Source organism: Simochromis diagramma, unplaced genomic scaffold (genome assembly GCF_900408965.1).
Source record: "Simochromis diagramma unplaced genomic scaffold, fSimDia1.1 OVJJ01000474.1, whole genome shotgun sequence".
Classification (NCBI taxonomy): domain Eukaryota; kingdom Metazoa; phylum Chordata; class Actinopteri; order Cichliformes; family Cichlidae; genus Simochromis; species Simochromis diagramma.
The window spans coordinates 142,637-164,286 of record NW_024387298.1 but is presented as its reverse complement, the minus strand read 5'-3'; the positions used below and the strand labels follow the sequence as shown (position 1 = coordinate 164,286).

Genomic DNA, 21,650 nt, shown 5'->3' with positions numbered 1-21,650 from the left:
ATATAGTTCCAGCTTTGAAAAACAGACTTCCATCTTTTATTTACAGTCTCTGTGACAAACATGTTCACCAACAAAGAAACCATCAAAGGGTCAGAGGTCAAGGTTAGCTGGTTGTCTTGATGTCAGGAGTCGTAGAGGACTGTTTCCTGATGTCTGACTGCTTGAAAGCCACATGTAAACCTCCCAGTAATAATTACAAGAATCTTTTTTGTGACGGTCGGGCCCATTAAGTCATTTGCTGGTTTGGGAATCCGATCAGAAAATGATCAGATGTGTCATCTTTGGAAAGGCAAAGAAAAGGTTTGGATGGCTCGCTGCGGCAGTCGCACTGTGAGAATTTGGCTCCGGCTTTCCGATTCTGGAGGTTTCCTGTTCCTGTCACGGCCATCAGCTTTGAAGCGTTAAAGTCAGAGAAGCAGCGAAAAGTAGACAACAAGCCGAGTGGGCAGAGTGGGCTGACAGAGGTGGAAGAAGTGAACTCCTCAAGGTCCAGAGAAAAAGATGCAGATGTGGGATGCTTGTTGCTGCGGAAACACGTAAACACTGTCAAAAACATGGCAACTGCCAGAGAGATGACATCACCGTGGACCTACAGCTGTGACACAGAGAGCGAGGGAGATGGGAAGAGAGCGAGAGAGACGACATCCGTCAGCGGCCGTTCACCAGACGGATAAACACGAGATAAACGTCACGTAAATAACGGCGTGTCACAACAAGCAGCAGCGAGAACATCAGGAAACAGGGATCAGTGTCAGTCTGACGGCTGCTGGTTTCATTATTGTTTCCAGTTAAACGCACAGAAACAGCAGCAGCGATGTGGACGTCTCAGCGCTGTTTTCTCTGGAACCGTTTCTGCAGTAGGAAGAAATGAAAACTGAAAGCACGCTGCTGAGTGGGAGGTTTTGATGATGCATGAAGTCTGGAGTGATGTTTGCAAGGAAGCGTGGTCCCAAAGCTCGTCTCCAAACAGAGAAGTGACTAAACGGTCATACGGGTGCAAGTGCAGGTCAAAGAGTGGAGCCAGGGCCCTTTGTTTGGGACAAACACCACGTCTGAATCCCGCCTCTCCGATCATTCAGAGTCACTGAATTTTACCAGATTTGAAAGTTTCGTTTGGGATCTGTTGTTTCGTTTTCCCCTCAAAGAAAAAGCTGAGACAGTGAGAGTATGTGATCTCACCGCAGACCGCTCCGTGATGTTCAGGTGCCTCGGCCAACACGAGCTGACGTTCGGCGTGTCTGCACGAGCCAACCTTTGATCCTCGCTGAAGCAGAGCAGGTGGGCCGAAGGTTGGGGAAGGTTCTGGTCTGGGTTTGCTTCCTGCCCTCCGGGCTGAGCAGCTCACAGTCATTCATTCTGCATCATAACAGAGTAGCTGAGAATAATGTGAGTCCATCTGTGGGAAAGCTGATGTTCAGCTGGAAGACGAGCGCTCGAAAACAACAACACAAAATTCAGCTTTAATAAAAAAAATCCTCCAAACTGGGAAATCAAAAGGAACAGACTGGTGTTAATGGATTCACCTGTGCATGAATGAAACTGTTAGGCTGAGTTATGAACTCACTGCTCGCTGTTTCCTCTGGACTCAGAGTCGAGCATCTTTCTCCGTCTGCACGTCAGCGAGCAGCGGCGTTAGCCGCACACTCGGCTGTTCGCTTTCACTGATCTTTAGGTTGATGAAGACTGTTTCGTGACCGCAGGCGAGTCGGTCGCTGCGTGCCTGAGAACGAGGAAACGCTTCCTCTGCACACTGCGGGCGGCGGCTCCTTCCAAGAAAATGTGATGTTATTTAAGTTGTCAAAGTTCTCACGAAAACACGGCAGCTTAATCCAGATCCGCTCCGGATCCAAGGACTCATCCGTGGTGTAGTTTCTGCTTGCACGCCGTCAGGCGGTGTAGCCACCACATTCAGGCTGAACCATCGTCTCTGACAGCATTTCCAGAGCGTCAGACAGACGTCACTCCTCAGTCTGGATTTTCTCCTTGCTTCATTTCTGACTTCATAAACTCATTTTCAGTCACTGATTTCCTCTGTGGCAGCAAAACAAATCTGAACAGCCTCGAGGAAAATCCTGCAGCTCGCACCGAGCTAACCAACCAGTGTTAGTGCTGAAGATGGACACGAATCCAGGCCGGGGTGCAACGCTTCAAGTTTCCCCCTTTAACTCGTCGTAGGTGCAGCTCAACGTTAGCAGCGGTGTTTTTTACAGTTTCGATATGAGACATACTCAGTAAATAAAGCAAACTCATATTTACTGAATGTGGGCTTGAAGCTTTAACGGTGTCTTTTATGTCGTTTGTGTGGATAAAACAGTCTGTGAGTCCAAGACGACCGTTTAAGTGGCAAGAAGTGACCTCACGTCCGAGGGAAGTATGAGTCAGTCACCAGTACAACCAGCAGCGCTGCCCAGCTGGGATCTCTGACTGCTTATCTGCATGAAGTTCAACTAGAGCCAAAATGCAGCTTCTGGTGTTTTAGGTTTCTGTGGATGAATCATAGAAACTGAAACTGAATAAACCAGCAGTCGCTGCAGTTCAAGCAGGTCACTCAGTTTCACAGGAACTCCCCAGCCCACAGCTCCAGAGTGTGTGTGTGTGTGTGTGTGTGTGTGTGTGTGTGTGTGTGTGTGTGTGTGTGTGTGTGTGTGTGTGTGTGTGCGTGTGTCAGTGCAGACATGAGTGACTTCATGAGAACAGTTTTACTTTATCAAACATGTTAGAAAAATAGAAACGAGGATTGTTTTTAGAGTAGAAAACATAAACAAGCTGTTCACACTCAAATCAGCTGATCCGCCAGGCTGAACTTCCTGCCTGGAAGAACGTTTTAATATATGAGGAAAATATTTCTGACAGTTAGTTTAAAAAAGCTGCACATGGTTTAACACGAGCTCGCTTTGACCTGCTGATTCTGCTTCCTGACCGATGCTGAGGTTTTTCTTATTCTGGGACTTAAATGGGAACAAAGTTCAGGCTTCGTCGACACACCCAGGCGGAGAAGAGGACGGCGCAAAGATGTATTTTTATATCGGAGAAAACCATGAAATCGTAAAGAAGCAGAGTCGCTGTGCGGCTGGTTTAGTCACCGTGGCGACGCCACGCAGCCTCGGCCTGGTTTTAGGCGTACCGTGAACTTGTTGGAGCCTCCATGTTAATGATGTCGTGTTTGGATCGAGGACGCAGATCCAGAATGACCTCTGGAGCTCCGTCGCCAGGAAGTCACCATAGAGACCAGCATGGCAACCAGCTGTGGTCCATTTACTTTACAACACAGTATCCAGGCATTAAAAGTGCAGCAGCCTTTAATTGGAGGGCAGTTTGAGGCTCCGACACACAAAGAGACTCGATTCTCTCTTAAGAGCCTGAATTAGAAAAGATGAAAGACGGAAATTATGGGAATGACGTCTTAATTTGGGGTATTTTCCCTCTGAGCTGTGGACTGATGCATTTCTTATCACTGCGCTGACGTCACCTAAAGGTTTTCAAAGGGTCGTCTGAAATCCTGCAGCCGCTGAGACTGAGGCGTCTTTGTTAGACGAGCTTCAGCCAAGAAGGTGAAGCAGAAGCAGGAACTTTATCTGCCCCCAGTTAGAACTCGTATTTACGACAACATGATGTTAATGTTATGATCTATGGTCTGACTTTCATGAATGAAGTCCAGGCCTCACGCTGACTCTGCAGGTTCATTCAGTTGCTGCCCAGCACAGGGCGAGAGGCGGGGCAGGTCTGTCACAGGGTTTATCAACAACATTCAGGACAAAGTTACAAACACATGAAAACAATACAAACAACAACAAACAACAACAAACCTGAAGAGAAGCAGCTCCTGTGCACTCGCACACATCAAATCAGAGACGGTTGGATGAGAAACGACCCTCAGAGAGGAAATATTCATGAACCTCTTTGAATTCCTTCATTTCCTGTAACTCCAAATCATAAACCTCATTTTCCTACTATGATAAGGTTGCACACGAGTGGGAGGGGCAGATATGTCCCCAGGTGACGGACGCCGCTGATCAAAGTGAAGCGATGTGTTTCCTTCTGTGTTTTTCGTACATCGGAGACTTTACGTTGTGTCCTCCCACTAGTTTAGGTTAGAGGTTAACCTCAGGGTTAGTTTCCCCTGAATGAGCCTGACATGCTGCACAAACCACAAACAGCCGTTTCCAGACGTGCGGCGATGTCACTGATTTGCTTCCTGATTGTTTCTCATTTGCTTCAGTAAAGTTTGATTGTGGAAGCCCCACAGACAGAGTGGTGTTTCCACTCAGGCTCTCTCTCACCATCATCATCATCATCACTCCAATAGCTTAAGCCACGTTGGGTTCAGTTACAGCCAAATGTTACGTGGGCCAGATGCCGTACGGCCGTCCACCTACAGCAATAACTGAAACACAGCATCGTGGTTCTTTTGTGCCTTTGTTGTCATGCTGACCTTGCTTCAGTCAGGCCACTATTTTCAAAAGAAGATTATTTCCACTTGCATTATTTGGGTCTTTTCGGGTACATCCCCGCCTTCCATGTGCAGCAGACCTCTGACGAGTGATACGACACTAATTTGATCAAATACAACAACGATTTCAAAGGATGGAGATGCCCAGAATCCATCTTATGATGCAAAGCTTTGTGTCTGCAGGAACACGGGGATGACAGATGAACACCTGAAGCATCTGACAGCGTGTCTGTGGAAGTTCTGACTGTTCTCTGTCTGTCCTGACCCGACAGAAGGAGAGCGACCAGCAGATAACTGCGCAGGTGGAAGGCGGCCTGACCACCTACACCCAGACGGGCCTGGCGGCCGGTCAGGATTACAGAGTCGGCATCGTGGGAGAGATCGACGGCAGGAGAGGACGCGAGAGCACCGCTGAATTCATGACACGTGAGGTTTTGTTTCCTTCTTTGTCAGAAACTCCTCTGCTTTTCTCTTCTTACTAAATCGAAGCCACAGTCGCTTCCACCCTCCGCAGATGGAAATGATTTTAACACTTAGATAACCATTAAAAATGAGGAAAGTCATACAGACTACACGGACTTTGAATAACTTTTATACTTCTTAGTCACTCTGCACTGAATCATCCTCCTTATTAGTGTTAGTTCTTTGGCTGGTTTACAGGAGTTATACCGTGATGGTGTTTCGGAGGTGTGATGGGTGTAGCTACGTTTTATCACGTCAAGTTTTGTGTTGTAACAATTCTGAGAACACCAAGTATTCCCCAAATACACACTGTGTGCAGATGTCCTGACAAAAGGCATGTTCTTCAACTCTGATACCTGAACCAGAAAGTAACTGTGCGCTGGTCCTGCTTTATGAAAGAGCCTGAAGTTAGAGAAAGGAGCCTCTGACTAGCATACTGGCACTTGAGAGCAGCTCAAATCACCAAACTGGCAGCGGGAGCTTAAACATTTCACTCTCGCTGCCCTTCCTGTGGGAGATGTAATCTGTGGCAGCTGCAGAGAAGCTGCCCGGTGGCTGGCGATGAAGAGGACGATTCAGTCTGCAGGAGTTTAGAAAAGGCAAAAACCGAGTGGAAGTGTATCGATCCAAGTCAGGGGGGTAAACAGGAACATGAAGACGGCTTCATGTTACCTGGAAGAAAACATTCACCTGGCGTGTGCTGGACTTTCTTCTCTGTTTTCTTCACCTTCAGTCATTTCTGGTCCCACCAACCTCAGAGTTGTCAAGATGTCATCCACGTCTGCCGTAGTCCAATGGGAGCCGACAGTGGAGGAGATTGACAGGTACCGTCTCACCGTAACGCCAAATGATGGAGCGGGGAGGAGTCAAGAAATGACCATCCCAGCTGACCAGAACTCCGCACAGATCCAGCGGCTGGAGGCCGGGCGTTTGTATGACATCCTGCTCGTGGCAGAGAAAGACACGAGCAGGAGCGCTCCAGAGACCACCCAGGTAGTCCCCGGTGAGTAGAACCAATCACAGCTTGCTTCCACTCAGGTTAACGTCCTGGAAATCATTTTTCTTAGCTCACGCCATTGACTGTATGTAGATAATGGAGATAGCCTCAACTTTATATGTCAGAAGTGACCTCATTTAAATCATATTTAGCTAATGCTCACTAGCTTTGTTTGTAAGCTGCACCCATAAACTGTCAGATACTTGCTAATTAGTGCTAAGGAGCTAAAAAATAACGTAAAAGGAATTAAATTCTTGGCTGGTCGACTACTACATTTAATAGCAATTCCAGTGTTTAGTACAGTTTGACAGTAAGCCAAACATATTTATCAGATAATTGCATTACAAATGCTCCACGAATCTCCAACAGCAGTCGAGAGGTCCAGTTCACATGAATGTTAGAGGAACTGAAGGTTACTGCTTGTTAAGCATTTTATATGAAATTTGTGGTCAACAATGTTAGTTAGAACTATGAAGTGTATATAACGTTTCTGGTCTGAACAGTAAATGCAGTGCTACCTCACAGCTTTCTAAAGGACAGGCGGAGGATTCTCCTATAGTTTAAGAAAAATAAGTCAGGTTAACGTCTCAGAAAATGATGCTTTGGCCTGATTGATTAATTTAATAAAGTGCAGTATGATGTTTGCAACTTTACAGTCAAAAAACAAGCTAAAGCAGAACATGCATGACCACATGTTTGACTCTGTGCATCCATACAAGTGTTCACCGTTTCTGTTGTGCTGTATGTTTACAAAAACCCAAGATAAAATCCTCACCTTGAGGCTTCACAGCAGGACTTGTTACATCTGGCTTTAATAAGAGCCTCTGATTAGTTATCACCCCAAAGTTAGTCTGAAATGACTCACTGCTGAGTAAAAAGTTAGAAATTTGATAAGAGAGAGAAATAAAAGGAAGGAATCCAGGTCGGAGTTGTTCAAACATTTCTTTTCCAGGCTATGCTCGGGCCATAACAGCTTTTGTTCGGCTAAGTGAGCCTTTGTGTCCCAACACCTCATCATTCAATGAATTACGTCATATAAAACACGTTAGTCGATGTCCTCCCCCGACCCTCAAGAAGAAAACGTACTTTTATCTGCCTCTAACCTCAGTCGTTATATTTCTTTCTCAACAGTGATACGAACAGGTTTGTCCGAGGAAAACAATAATGACATTATGATATTCTCCTTGCAGGTTGAACATGGATGCTGCTGACCTGAGTTATGGTTTGCTCGGGCTGGCAAACTGTTGTAAATCAGGTTTCCTTAAAGGAACAATAATGATTAACAACCCTGCTTTTCTTTCTTTGTTAGGTGTGACTTCTTCAGTATTAAGGGCATATTATGATGATCTTAACACTTAATCCAAATACTCACTGCCTTTACATCCTTAGGAAAGATATTACCAAGATTTCCCACAGCAGCTTCCCCTCCATATATTTCCGAAGAGTCCACTTTGACTACCCAGGCCTCCCTAGCACCTAACCAAGATGTTAGCAGCATACACCAAGACTTGAACCCATCAGCCGAGGGACAAATATTTGACCAGCGTGAGAAGACAGAAGATGTGAGCAAGGACAAAGACTCCTCAACTCCTATAATAATTGCCAGAACTAAACCTCTGGTCAATAAAATGTTTTCAATAAATGGCACCAGCCCCAAACCCATCGGAAAGTCCATATTGCCAAGGAAGCAACTGCATTTCAATGCAACAAGAGTTGTGCCCAGAAGGAGACCTTTTAAAAAAGTCTTGGAGAATAAAAACCTTAAACCAGGTGTCCCCATCATCAGACAGTCTGTGTCAGACCCAAGTATAGAGGCATCCAGCTCTGACAGAGTTGATAAAAATAAAGCTATGCTGCCTGGAACAGATTCAGAAACAAAGATCCAAAGTAGCTCAGAGGAATCAGCGGCTGCTGCTGACTTAAAAGGGCCACCGCATGTTGGCATTGCAGGCCATGGAAATGGCACTGGTCTCGTTTCTCCAGAACCAAGTGGGACCGTTCAAAGCCAAGAGAAGAAATGTCTAAATAAAATCAAAGTGACACATTTGAGACTCCCCTTAAAAGATAGAGGCAATGGGTGTAGGGGGGCTGAGCATGCTGGCATGGTAGAGAAAAGTCCAGACCTGGGTTCACCGCCTTCTGCAGAGCCAGATCTTGATTATAAACCAGATCCTTTACATAAACTTTTGAAAGACACTTTTGAAAGTATGAACATCTCAACATTTTCTGTTCACCTGTCAAAATCATCAAACCTCTCAGTCAATGCAGACATAATTGGGAAACAGATTTTGAGAGGACTGAAGCCACTGCCATCGCTCTCATCCTCTTCAACATCCTCAGAGTCACAATCATCATCGCATTCATCAGCCTCAAGGACATCACACTCTCCAGCTGCACCACCATCACCTTTATCCTCACCATCCCCACCTTCACCTGGTTCCGATGGATCAACGGCAGGTTCATCGTCCTCGCAAATGTCTTTAATTCCATCATCACCTTCATCTTTACTGTCACCACCTCCATCCACATCATTGTCCCTTCCAACAACATCATCATCCCCTTCCAGATCTGATAAATTTGATTCACATTCAAGCAATGAGCTAAGTGAACGCAGCAGAAGTATCTCTGCGCCTGCACCACCCACAGATAGAAAACCACCACCACAAGGTGGGGTACCTCGAATGAACACTCCTAAATATGGAATCAGACGTCGTCCATACGCAAAGTTTGGACCTTTTCAGAACAAAACCCATATAAATTCTAGATTCCGTCTCCCCTCCCATCGTATAAACCTTAGTCCTGAAATGACAGCAGAGAACAAACATCGGCCGACGAGCGAACTGTTGTCTTTACCATCTATATCTGCTTCTGAGGAATCATCCTCTGTTAAGGCAAGTGTACCAGTGAAGGATACAACTGGGTTAAAAAATGGGACAGCTACACCTGACTTACCTGGAGTTGAGCAAAACCAAAAAAATGTGCAGATAGAAAGACAAAGGATAGCAAATCGCTGTCCTCCATTCAAGAATTGCCGTTTTCTAAAAGGGGGACCTTTTCAGAATCAAACTCGTCGTATTGGACCTTTGAACCGTGAAACAGAGCCACGCAAAGAGCAGGTGGTTTCCAATGAGTTAACAGCTACGTCAGCCCCTTCTCTTCCCAAAGGGCCTGTGAGAGATGCAGATGATGGTGGACTTGGGACAAGAATCTCCTCCACAAGTTCAGCCACTGAGTTTAATCGGACACTCAGAGGAAGAGGAATGTCTTCCTCCCATCGCCCAAATACCAAACTGGGCTATATCTCTCGCCAACTATATGAAAGACGTTTAAAAAATGGAACCCAAAGAATACCTCAACGTCCGTATAACTATCCTCCTCGCAAGTATTTCCCAAACAAAGAGGTAAATGCAGGCAGCACTGGAAATCAAACTGGCCAACTGAGAAGCATATTAACTCGCCAGAATGTCCAACACCCTACGCATCAAATTCCAATTAGAGAAGGAGATCAAGATACTGCAGCTGACCAGATAGATGGTCAAACCAATGTCCGATCACAGACTGAGAATCTAGGAACTGGAGACAGAGCTGTGGGGAGAGAAGAAGATATTAGCAGTACTGATTCAAAGCTGCAAGAAATAAATGACAACGGAAATCCTGGCAAAAGCAATGGGACTGGAATTCAAGGCAGACCAACAAAACAACATTTCCCAAATTCAAGACCCTCCAGCTCAGTCACATTTCCAATAAGACAACCAGCAGCAAAAACTTTTCCAGCACAGCATCACACCCACATTAGACACTACACCAGGGGTAGCCAAAAGAGTGAGAACCCACAAACATTTGAAAGTAAAACTAAGCAGACAAATCCTACGTCAGATCTTTCTTCGTCTGGAGTCTTAAGGGAACCTTTGGACTTTGTGGAAGTCATAAACCAGACCACTGATGGATTCACATTGATATGGGACTCACCTGAAGGCAAGTACAAAAACTTTGTTGTGACGAGAAAAGACGGAAAACAGGAGGACACAGAGCCAAAAGAAAAAGAGCATGGCTACCACGATTCTGGCAAAGAGGGAGGCAGGGAAGAAGAGAAGACGAATCACACGCCTAACAGGGACACCATTTCCCAAAATGTAGGTAGTGAAGATGAGAACAGAGTGCCTGGAAGCCTTGTAACTCATGCCCCAAAAATCCAAAGCAAAACAATAGTAAAACCAACAGAAAATGAAAAAACCTTCAAAAAAGTCCTTCCTGGTTCAGCTCGGTCCTTCCGGTTTGAGGATCTGCCCCCACAGCCCGAGTACACCTTGACCTTACTGGGAAAGGGCCCTGGCGTTCTGTCCAGACTGCACAAGCTTGTCATCAGTACAGGTACAAGCTATTGTAACAGTAGAAAAGATGAATTTCTACTGTGCAAAGCTTCAAAATTACTGTCAGTGTTGTCAAGTCTCGTTCAGACGGCTCGATTCTTTCTTTTTGATCTTCTACCCGCGTCAGTCTTGGATCATTCAGAAGACTGTTCATTCAAGTGCTAATAACTAATAATCACTCGTCTTAAATGTGACTAGAAATGTGTGCTTACCCACTAAATGCTTCCTCCATCGTTGTTTCAAGAGCTCGGATGCTGTGGCGCTCTTGAAGACTGTAAGCTTGTGATTTACAGTTCCACATTCATCACTTTGTGTTTGTCATTCAAACAGTGGTTCAGTATAACTCACTTTCTTATTAACACATACTGATTTTGAAAAAACTCTCATGAACTTGTGTTTTCTGTTCATATTATATTTGTGCAGTCATTCTTCAGCTCTCGTGAATATGACAAATACTCATATTCATGACATTGTAAAGATCAACACCCTGTCCATCCAGTTATTTGATGTCAACCCTCAGATGTGGGTTTACAAAGCTGTTTGCCAGATAGTCTTCTTAGTTTGTACTGGCCTAACTTGGTTAACAAACAACCTGCAGAACTTACTAGACTGCCACATGCAGAAAATTGACCAATTCTTTACAAAAAACAAAAAAAGAGGGAGAATCTTTGTTTTTTTCTCTTTGTACAAACATTAGGGAAGATTTTATGTACAAGAAACCAAACAGCATTTCAACTCTGTTGTGCATGATTAATAGAAGAGGACCCAGGATTGAGCCTAGGGGAACTCCACTCAGATGCACTGTTGATACAAACTAGTTGATCAACTAAGTTGACATCAAAGACATCAGTAACAACGTAACTCTCTTCATTCACTGCTACTCTGGTTTTTTCTCACTCAGGGTAAGCTAACAGCCATCTTCACTGACACCTCTTCACCTCTCTCCCAAACCAGGGTAAGACCACGGCTGGTCTCTCTACTTTCGGTCTGTTTTAACTTTTCGCATTTAAAAACGAAAAAGTAAATCAATTAGTAAATCTGTAAATGTGAACATTTTAAGGTAAATCAGCGCTGTACAGTACTGATGCGTACTGTCAGTATTATACAGTACAGCATAGATTTTATTACAAAGAATAGTCTAATTCTCTTTTGTAATATGCAGCTTAAGTCGTGCAAAAAATAAAACAAATATCATTTATTGAGTGATACCGAGTCCTTCTGAGTTTTGGAAAATTATCTTAACTTCTCCCGATCGTTTCCTGGTTCTCACTTCCAGCTCTAAACAGTTAGATTAATATCTTAATGTGTTTGTGTTCATTCACTCTGAATAATCTTGTCAAGTGGTCTCTTTATCTTCCTTTGTTTTAACGTCCTTTATTCCTGCCATGCCTTTTATTTTCAGGTGAGACCGAGCAGCTAACTACTGTATTAAAATGTCGTCACTCCCTCCTTTGCCCAGGAGCCATCTGCATTTAATTGTTACTTTATATGTCTGTATATGATTTGTATACTGTATATATGTTTGCATTGTACATATATACACAGAAACCCATTGGAGCACTAATAGCAAATGTGTGGATGAATAAATAATACTGTGCACACTGTTTTCACTCCTGACTCTTTTCACTCTACTTCAGTGTTTTTCACAAACCCAGTTATTATTTTTTCTTTCTCTTTGTGGAATTTTTGTATTTCTGCTGCTTGTTTTTGTCTTTTATTGATGTTTTTCCCTCTACTTCCCTTCCTGCCTTTCGTTTACCCCCCTCTCTCGTTATATTCGATCTGTCCCTCTAGGACCCGAGCCTCCCTCTAACATAGTCTTCAGTAAGGTGACGGAAAACTCTGTGACGGTGTCGTGGACCAAACCAAAGAGTCCCGTCAGCGGTTTCAAAGTCACATATACCCATGCAGAGGATGGTGAGAGCCTGGATTCCTATTGTGCTTCATTTCTTATTGGCTAGTGAATATTTACGTAAGCCAGGGGTGGGCAACTCCAGGCCTCGAGGGCCGGTGTCCTGCAGGTTTTAGATGTGTCCCTGATCCATCACAGCTGATTTAAGTGGCTAAATTAGCTCCTCAACATGTCCTGAAGTTCTCCAGAGGCCTGGTAACGAACTAATCATGTGATTCAGGTGTGTTGACCCAGGGTGAGATCTAAAACCTGCAGGACACCGGCCCTCGTGGACTGAGATTGCCCACCCCTGACGTAAGCAAAGGTCATGTCCAGTTTCTAGATCAGGGAGCGAGGTCACAGCTGATGAGTAAAGACGTCTGTTCCATCAGAGGTTTGGTTCAGTTCAATAACACTGTTTTCTCTGTGTGATTGTTAGATCCTTGCCGTACAATATAAAGCACCTTGAGGCAACTGATGATTTGGTGCAAGACTTTATGGAAAATAAAAAATATTGAATAATATATGACTTTTTATTACATGCAAACGTCTATTAGGATTACATGAATAAATAACTAATCCTGTGTTTGTGCATGCAGGCGAGCCGGTGTCGGTGTCTCTGGACTCAAAGGACTCCACCGTGGGTTTATCCAAGCTCTCACCTGGTTCTTCTTACGAGGTCACCGTCATCTCCACCCTCGGACTGGACGAGAGCGATCCAGTGAAAGACTTTGTCATGACGCGTGAGTCACATGCTGTTGTTCACTGTTTATCTCAGCCTGAAATGACACACTGTTGTAAAAGTTCATAATTGAATCCACACATGGTTTCTTTAAACAGTTTCATGTTTTCCATTTTTTGTGCTTTTTTTTACACTGAAGAACTAAAAACAATTAATTTTACATGTTTTTGCTTCTATATGAGAACTGGTAGCTTGGTAGTGTTTGCAGCAGGTGCTGACCTGGAAATGAGCTGCACGGTTTTTATGCTTCGTCTGAGGAGACTCGTGCTGGATTTATTCCAGTCGTCTGTGTTATTTCAAAAGAGCAGAGAAGGCAGTTCAGATGATTCCCATCCTAAACACAGAGTCTCGCGGGGAAACTGGATGCTTTTTTCTCATCTTTGCATATTTCACTGGTGATCAGTCTACATGTATTTGGTGATTATCAGACTGGGGCGTGTGTCCTCTGGAGTGGAAAACTGAGAGAGAAACTTCAGGAGAATTATAGAAGTATTCATTTCACTTTTACTTTTACGCTTTTAAATCATGAATGTAGAGTAAAAACTTCAGTATTACAATACAGATTTATTTTAATTGTTAGTTGGTTAACTGGCATTTTACTTTCTTCACCGTGGCCGTGATGTTTACTGCACTGAACTTCAAGTTGAACCGATATAGCTGAAATGTTGCTGTTATAATTGTGGAGCGGGAGGTCATGATGGGAGGTCATGATGGGAGGTCAAGATGGGAGAAAGGTCAAGATGGGAGGTCGTAATGGGAGGTCATGATGGGAGAAAGGTCAAGATGGGAGGTCGTAATGGGAGGTCATGATGGGAGGTCATGATGGGAGGTCAAGATGGGAGGTCAAGATGGGAGGTCATGATGGGAGGTCATGATGGGAGGTCAAGATGGGAGGTCAAGATGGGAGAAAGGTCAAGATGGGAGGTCGTAATGGGAGGTCATGATGGGAGAAAGGTCAAGATGGGAGGTCGTAATGGGAGGTCATGATGGGAGGTCATGATGGGAGGTCAAGATGGGAGAAAGGTCAAGATGGGAGGTCGTAATGGGAGGTCATGATGGGAGGTCATGATGGGAGGTCATGATGGGAGGTCATGATGGGGAGAAAGGTCAAGATGGGAGGTCATGATGGGAGAAAGGTCATGATGGGAGGTCATGATGGGAGGTCGAGATGGGAGGTCATGATGGGAGGTCAAGATGGGAGGTCATGATGGGAGGTCGAGATGGGAGGTCAAGATGGGAGAAAGGTCAAGATGGGAGGTCATGATGGGAGGTCGAGATGGGAGGTCATGATGGGAGGTCAAGATGGGAGGTCAAGATGGGAGAAAGGTCAAGATGGGAGGTCAAGATGGGAGGTCGAGATGGGAGGTCATGATGGGAGGTCAAGATGGGAGAAAGGTCAAGATGGGAGGTCAAGATGGGAGGTCAAGATGGGAGGTCAAGATGGGAGAAAGGTCAAGATGGGAGGTCGTAATGGGAGGTCGTAATGGGAGGTCATGATGGGAGGTCAAGATGGGAGGTCATGATGGGAGGTCAAGATGGGAGAAAGGTCAAGATGGGAGGTCGTAATGGGAGGTCGTAATGGGAGGTCATGATGGGAGGTCATGATGGGAGGTCAAGATGGGAGGTCAAGATGGGAGGTCATGATGGGAGAAAGGTCAAGATGGGAGGTCATGATGGGAGGTCAAGATGGGAGAAAGGTCATGATGGGAGGTCATGATGGGAGAAAGGTCAAGATGGGAGGTCATGATGGGAGGTCAAGATGGGAGAAAGGTCATGATGGGAGGTCATGATGGGAGGTCATGATTCTTTTCGTAACTATTATTACCTTTATGTGTCTCTCAGTCCCCGACCCGCCGACACACCTGCGTGCCGTAAACGTCACCGACTCCACCGCCTTGTTATTGTGGCGTCCAGCGCTGGCAGCCGTTGATAAGTATTCCATCGTGTACGGCGCGGGCACAGGTGAGCAGGCTGTCTCATCTCACTGTTAATGCAAACTCATCATGTCTGCATCATGTCAGTTTCTCTTGCGTGTCTTAAATTCACCCACGGCTCCTCGTTGCTACTCCTACGTGTCTGACGAAAGCGTCCAGTCTGATCATCGGTTTGAATGAGGCAGTTTGCTTGTGTAGGTTCAGAGGTGAAGGTCACGGTGTCCGGAAACGCAGCCGAGCAGCAGCTCAGCGGCCTGGAGGGATCCACCACCTACACCGTCACTGTAACCAGCCAGCTGGGCAGCCGGGAGAGCTCGCCGGCCACCACCAGCTTCACCACCACCGGCGGTCAGCACCACCTCTGTCTGTAGTTTGGTTTGTGACCTGAACAAACACGAACCTCATCAGTGTTCCTCTCCAGGCTCGGGGAAAGTTGGGGAAGGCCCGCAAGACCTCCAGGCGAGCAACGTGACTCCACGCACTGCCACGTTGTCATGGAAACCTCCATCAAAGCCCGTTGGTAACTACAGACTGAGCTATCAGGCTAAAGACAAAGAAATGAAGGTGAGCAAGTTTTAAAAATGATTTCCTGATTAGTCAGTGACTCGAGTTCAAGTCACGACAGGAAGCGAGGCTGATGTTGTTTTTATGCCTCCTCCTATGATTTTTCTGTGTTTTAACTTCTGAGAACACAATCGTCCGGCTTGTTAGCATCGCCTCTTTGAACCAAAGAAAATTGAATAACAAATTTGCCGAGTCCTCTTGTCATCACCGTGTGCACATCTGGACTGTTTCCAGCACAGCTGCTTCTTTTGGGTCACTCTGTGGACGTTCACACTGCTTACACTTGTACAGGTGTGGAGTGACGATTGTGTCGATGGCCAAAGAACTGCTGAATCTTCAGTGTGCAGTGAGTCATATAAAGATCAATCATTAGAAGGAATCGCAGCAGTGATAGGGATTAGAGCAGGACCCTGGAGTCTAGACGCTAGTGGTGGTGAAGGCAAGATCGTGGCTTGGTTGGAACTCTGAGTGGTGCTGGGCAGTGTGGAGATGGACATGAGGAGGGTCTGCACAGGGACGTAGCAGCTGAACACCTGGGAAAACTCCCAGATGTGTGAACACTGAGCTTCCTTGTAGAGTTTAAACTTAAAGAGGTCCAGATGTGTACATGGCGACCACCTTAAAGAGAACCTCAGACTCATTTTATTATTTATTTATTCGTGAATATCAGCAGATGTTGAATTTGATGGTTGTTTTTCACCAACCGTCAAAGGAAAACGTGGCTGAGACGTTCCTGTTTATTTTGACCTGATGTTTATAATAGCGTGCGTGTCTCAGACATTCATGAGGCCTGATTTCCGTTTGTACCGGTGGCAGGAGGTCATTGTGGACGGCTCGTTAACGCAGTACAACCTGACTGGACTCCATCCTGGATCCACGTATACGCTGCAGCTCCAGGCCGAAGGAGGAGGACAGTACACGTCCGCCATCTCCACAGAATTCACCACCGGTACTTCTTCGAGCCTTCGTCAGTGCTGTTGTTGTTCGAGATTTCCTCCCACCCTCACCCTCCGTCTTGCTCCTCCTCAGGAACCCTGCGGTACCCGTTCCCCACTGACTGCTCTCAGGAGCTGCTGAACGGCATCGTGACTTCAGGCGAGGCAGAGATTTTCCCTCAAGGCAGACACGGGACGCCAGTGACAGTTTCCTGCGACATGGAGACAGACGGTGGCGGCTGGACGGTATAAACTCACACCACAGAGTCATCTTTACTTTACGTGTTTGTCTAATTTAATTACTAATAAAACACTTCCAATATAGTCCAGCAGTATTTATGAAGCACGTTAAAAAGATCTTTAAAGACGGAAGGGAAAAATAAATAACAGTAAAACATGAAAGAAGGAAACTTTTTACGGGACTCGATGGAGATCGGCTCGCTTTCAAAGGCAGCCTCGTGTCAGCGCCGCCTGCACTGAGCAGGTCTCGGGTGTTTGGCTTCCTGTGTGCAGGTCTTCCAGCGGAGGAAGGACGGCTCCGAGAATTTCTTCAGACGCTGGAACGAGTACGTGGAAGGATTCGGGGACGTGAATGGAGAGTTTTGGCTCGGTGAGAGATGCTTTTTAATATCTGAGTACAAATCTGCACAGGACCAGGCTCCGTGTGGTGAGGAAACATATTTGGAAACACGGATGGCAGATGCAGCTTCCACAGAGTGCAGTTAAAGCAGCAGATTTGAGCACAGCGCCAGTTTAACTGGAATGACAGACATTCTCATCTCAGCCTTTTCTCATTTTTCTGTTCAGTATGTCTGTTGTTTATTTTGTTTCCTGTAATAAAACCCGATAAACTCGCCCCTTCAGGACTCGCGAGTATCCACAACCTCACAGCGATGAGCAGGATGAGCCTGCGGGTCGACCTGCGAGACGGCGACGAGTCGGTGTTCGCTCAGTACTCGACGTTCGAGGTGGCCAAGAGGAACTACAAACTGACTGTGGGAGGATACAGCGGCACCGCAGGTAACACGGGAACCTGGAACAGGTGATCAAAGGTTTTCAGCACCGCCGAGCTCGATTCAGGTTCAGATGTTTGCTCTGAACATCCTGATGTGTCTGAGTCTCATTCAGTCAGAAAAAGCCATCACACCAAGGTCACCTCTGTCCTACTGTAATGTCCAGACTGGGGGGGGGGGACAAGGCCCCTAAAAGCATGCCCCTGCCTGCACTCCTGGCCTCCTTGGTCTGGGACACTTCAGACTGAAACCTGCTGGACGGTCGTGTATCATCAGAGTAGAGATGGACCGATCCGATATTACGTATCGGTATCGGTCCGATACTGACCTAAATTACTGGATCGGATATCGGAGAAAAATAAAAAATGTAATCCGATCCATTAAATATCACGAAAGCACCTCACAAAACTTGCAACACGCCGTAACTCGCCTCAGAACGTTAGCACGTCGGAGCAGTATGCATCACGTGATAGAGCGGCTGTGGCGTGCGGGACCTGTCGTGGTCTGGATAGCATTTGGAGCTTCGCTAGCAACCCGGCATTTCATCTCCGACAAAGTTATCCCGAGAGAAGTAAAGCAAGTGTGTAAGTCCATCTCTGAATGTTTGTAAAGCATTCCTGCGTTAAGCTTAACAAACGATATATGGAGCGACTGCCTCTCCCTCCCTCTCTCTCTCTCCCTCTCTCTCTCCTGCTGCTACTTCAATCATGAAACTGATCAATGATCAGCTGATCGTCTCTCTTCTTTGTTTTTGGCCCACTTTGCACCAGAAAGAGGAAACCAGCGGCTGAACAACAGCAGCACGTTTAAGCTTGATAAGCTGTTGTTAGAATTTATTTAATATTACTTTCTACACCAGGATCTTTTTCTACAGCTGACTGCTGGTAACTGTGCAGGGGCAGATCTAGCAAAGTTTAGCCAGGGGGGCCGATAGGGCATGAACAGGGAAAAGGCGGCACAAAGACATACTTTTCTTTCTTATTCTCATTTAAAATGTCGAGCTTTTAATAAATAATTATCTGAATCTGACACCCAAAGTTTTAATCTGATGTAAAATGTATAGAAGTCCATTACTGTATATAGTAACTGTTAAGTCTAATATACCCTAGTAAGCTATAGTACTTTTTCCTTTGGGAAGGTACCATCTGTGCAGTCTGCAGTTCTGTTGAAGAAAGATGTTGAATCTATTTAATGATTCTTGAAAAATAATTGATTTCTGTGCATTTTTTTCACACTGCATCAAATTAAGGTTGATTACGTCGATTAAGCATCATGAGGTGGCGCGTGAGGGGTGGTTCCCTATTTTTTATTTATTTATTTTTGTTGTTGCTGGGAGTTGGAACCCTATTAGTTAGGTTGCTTAATATTTATGCTAAGTACTCTTTAAAATACCAGAATAGGGAGGATGGTGCAGGTTTAAGTTTATTAGATTGATCAGTGTTGCTGAACTATGAAATATTTTTTTTGCATACAGGTATAACAGAATAGCTTTAGTGCAGTTGTTGTTTTAAACTTGAGTATGAACTTATACAAAATGCAGCAAGATATTTAAAAAACAGTTTTATTGATTAAAAAAACACTATATCGGATTCATATCGGTATCGGCAGATATCCAAATTTATGATATCGGTATCGGACATAAAAAAGTGGTATCGTGCCATCTCTACATCAGAGGTCAGCCTGACTCATAGCTGGCTGCTGCTTCTCACACACGTCCATGCCAACTGCACTTGTGCCCAACACAAACCTTTTCGATCGCACTTCCTGGTTACAGTTTCTTATTTTCTCTTGTTGTAGGAAACGAGTTTGAGGTTTTATTTCCACAAAGACTAAAATTCACAAATGGTTGAATTACAGTTTTTTACAGACGCTAGGACACATGTCTCAATACTTAGGTCACGTTTGCAAAACTCCTCACACAGTGAGCACAACAGAAGTCTATGTGGGCTAAACTGAGGACCAGTTATCATTGTTTTGGCACAAAATGCATTCAATGACTACATCTCTCAAATTTCATGAATTATCTTCTCACTCAGACACAACAACTGCCAAAAATCTTTGTACGTACAGGACATTTTGCATGTGCTTACATACTGTTTTCAAAACTGTTAAACTTATGGCCAAAACAATAACACAATGCAAAACTTAAAAAGACAGCAAAATGCAACAGCAATATTTTATTGAAACATATTTCCAATCTAAAAATGCAGTTTAACCAGCCACAGCTGATTCTCATTGTAGATGAACATCTACACAGGTGTTACTCCTTCAATCTTTCAACTCCTTCAATTCTGGCAGCCAGAAGATTCTTTCCTAGGTGTGTTGCCCTAGATGACATAAGATGTGATGTGGATGAGAACCTGTGGCCAAATGGAGGAGACCGAGTAGATTAGCATTACTATTGTATGTGTATCAGTGGATGGTGTGTATACAAATTCTTGTATTTTGGGATTACTTAGTGCAAAAAAATAAAAATACAGAAACAAATATTAACGAATTCTGCATGATGTCTGATTCATTCCAGTAACATATATTGAAATTATAAACAGAGATGTGTCCTTGTTTTACACAAGAAAACACTGTGTAATGCTACATGTTGTTAGTGTTTTTTAGGTCATTGTTTTGTGGGTGACAAAGTGTGTTTGTCGGCTGTCAACCTTTGCTAGTGTTCTGGAAGAATGAGTTTATTTGAGACCTGAATGAAGTGTTTTGGTAGTTGTAGTGCATTTTGAATGTGAAATGAACTGCTTTGCCAAGCTGACGGTCAGTGAGGAGAATTGTGTGAAGAGTTTTGCAAAAGTGACCTAAGTATTGAGACATGTGTCCTAGCAGCTGTAAAAAACTGTAAGTCATCTAAATAAAGCTCAAGGATCCGGAGATAATGAATCATTTAAGTAAATAAAATTATATTTGTTAATAAGGAAACTTCCTACCGTGCTATCCTTTCAGGTGACTCTCTCAGTTACCACAACCACCGGATCTTTTCCACCAAAGACCGGGACCTGGCGCCCTTCATCACCCGCTGCGCCATGTCTTATCGAGGAGGCTGGTGGTACAAGAACTGCCACGAGGCAAACCTCAACGGCCTCTACGGCATCAACACCAAACACCAGGTAACGTCATCGAGTCGCTCGGACGGATTTTACTTGTTTTCAAGGACCTGCTACAACTTTGAAATGGAGCTGGTTGAAGTATAAAAACAAACGTGTGTGTGTGTGTGTGTGTGCGTGTGTGTGTGTGTGTGTGTGTGTGTGTGTGCGTGTGTGTGTTCAGGGTGTGATCTGGACCGCCTGGAAAGGAAAAGACTTTTCTGTCCCGTTCACTGAGATGAAGCTGAGACCGGCAGCCTTCAGGCCTCCGTCCCGAGGATGAGCGAGAGAGAGGCTGATGATGATGATGATGATGATGATGATGAACTGCTAAACACACATGCTCAGTGTGTTACATGTGTGAACGCACACATTGAAACGGGGAGCTCGGGCTCCTGTTAGAAGATTTGTATAGAGTCAGTTATCAGTATGTTACTGCAGATTGTACAGGTTCCTCCTTTTCGCCAGTATTTTAAAGCGGGGCGTCTTCCTCCATACTTAAAGGCTCAGTTCACACAAATTATATCACGGCTGGGTCCAGTTAGACAGTTCTGGTTTCACATGCAGATGCTCTGAGAGATCAGAAGTCTCAAACTAGAGGACCTCGTGGCTCCTGATCCAAAGCAGACTGTGAGGCTTTCAGACCAAATAAAAGTCACACAAGCTAAAAAAAACAACTCAAAACCCTCTTAGAAAGATTACTGGTACCAGTGAGTGCTCGGCTCAGTCAGATCTGATGGATATGAGCGACACACAGGCCAGAAACGCAGCCCACACGTCACTCCCTGGTTTTTCCATCACTCAAAATTGCCTCAAATTTGAAAAATAAATAAGAACAAAAACATTTTCAAGGACAAAATGATCCAAAAAACATTTTAGTGTTTCAGATCAGATCACAGTGAAATGTAATCAGGCACAGGTCCTGCTTAGAAGCTCGTTTAGCAGCAGCCCCACTTTAAAGCTCAGCAGCGCCCCCCGGTGTTCACTCTCTGTGAGGGTCCTCAGGTGCACTGTGGCCCCGCAGTAAATGGAGACGGGTCTGTGCTCTGTCGCCTTCTCGTTCTGTTAACAAATCTGTTTTATTCCCTGTGTTCTGTATGAAGCCTCCCAATGACTTCAATAATAAAACAAGTGAAACTAAACAGCTGCACGGGTTCATCTGTTGGAGTCAAGGTTGCATTGTGACTAAACACTCTCTGTTTG

At 44.9% G+C, this 21,650-nt stretch overlaps 1 protein-coding gene across 4 annotated transcripts in view; it reads left to right on the top strand.

Annotated features, from left to right (window-relative positions):
• The window catches only part of LOC120716533 (tenascin), a 48,963-nt gene extending 27,374 nt beyond the window's left edge, over window positions 1–21,589 (top strand). For 3 of the 4 annotated variants that reach the window (XM_040004046.1, XM_040004045.1, XM_040004047.1), the window contains 14 exons: window positions 4,723–4,876; window positions 5,646–5,915; window positions 7,299–10,280; window positions 12,074–12,196; window positions 12,770–12,913; window positions 14,755–14,874; window positions 15,045–15,194; window positions 15,268–15,410; window positions 16,227–16,359; window positions 16,440–16,591; window positions 16,859–16,955; window positions 17,210–17,365; window positions 20,308–20,471; window positions 20,632–21,589. In XM_040004046.1, coding sequence (XP_039859980.1) covers window positions 4,723–4,876; window positions 5,646–5,915; window positions 7,299–10,280; window positions 12,074–12,196; window positions 12,770–12,913; window positions 14,755–14,874; window positions 15,045–15,194; window positions 15,268–15,410; window positions 16,227–16,359; window positions 16,440–16,591; window positions 16,859–16,955; window positions 17,210–17,365; window positions 20,308–20,471; window positions 20,632–20,730 — 4,887 coding nt within the window. In that variant the 3' untranslated portion in view covers window positions 20,731–21,589. The remainder of the gene's footprint in view (window positions 1–4,722; window positions 4,877–5,645; window positions 5,916–7,298; window positions 10,281–12,073; window positions 12,197–12,769; window positions 12,914–14,754; window positions 14,875–15,044; window positions 15,195–15,267; window positions 15,411–16,226; window positions 16,360–16,439; window positions 16,592–16,858; window positions 16,956–17,209; window positions 17,366–20,307; window positions 20,472–20,631) is intronic. The other variant, XM_040004048.1, reaches the window with a different exon arrangement.
• The last annotated feature ends 61 nt before the right edge of the window (window positions 21,590–21,650 follow it).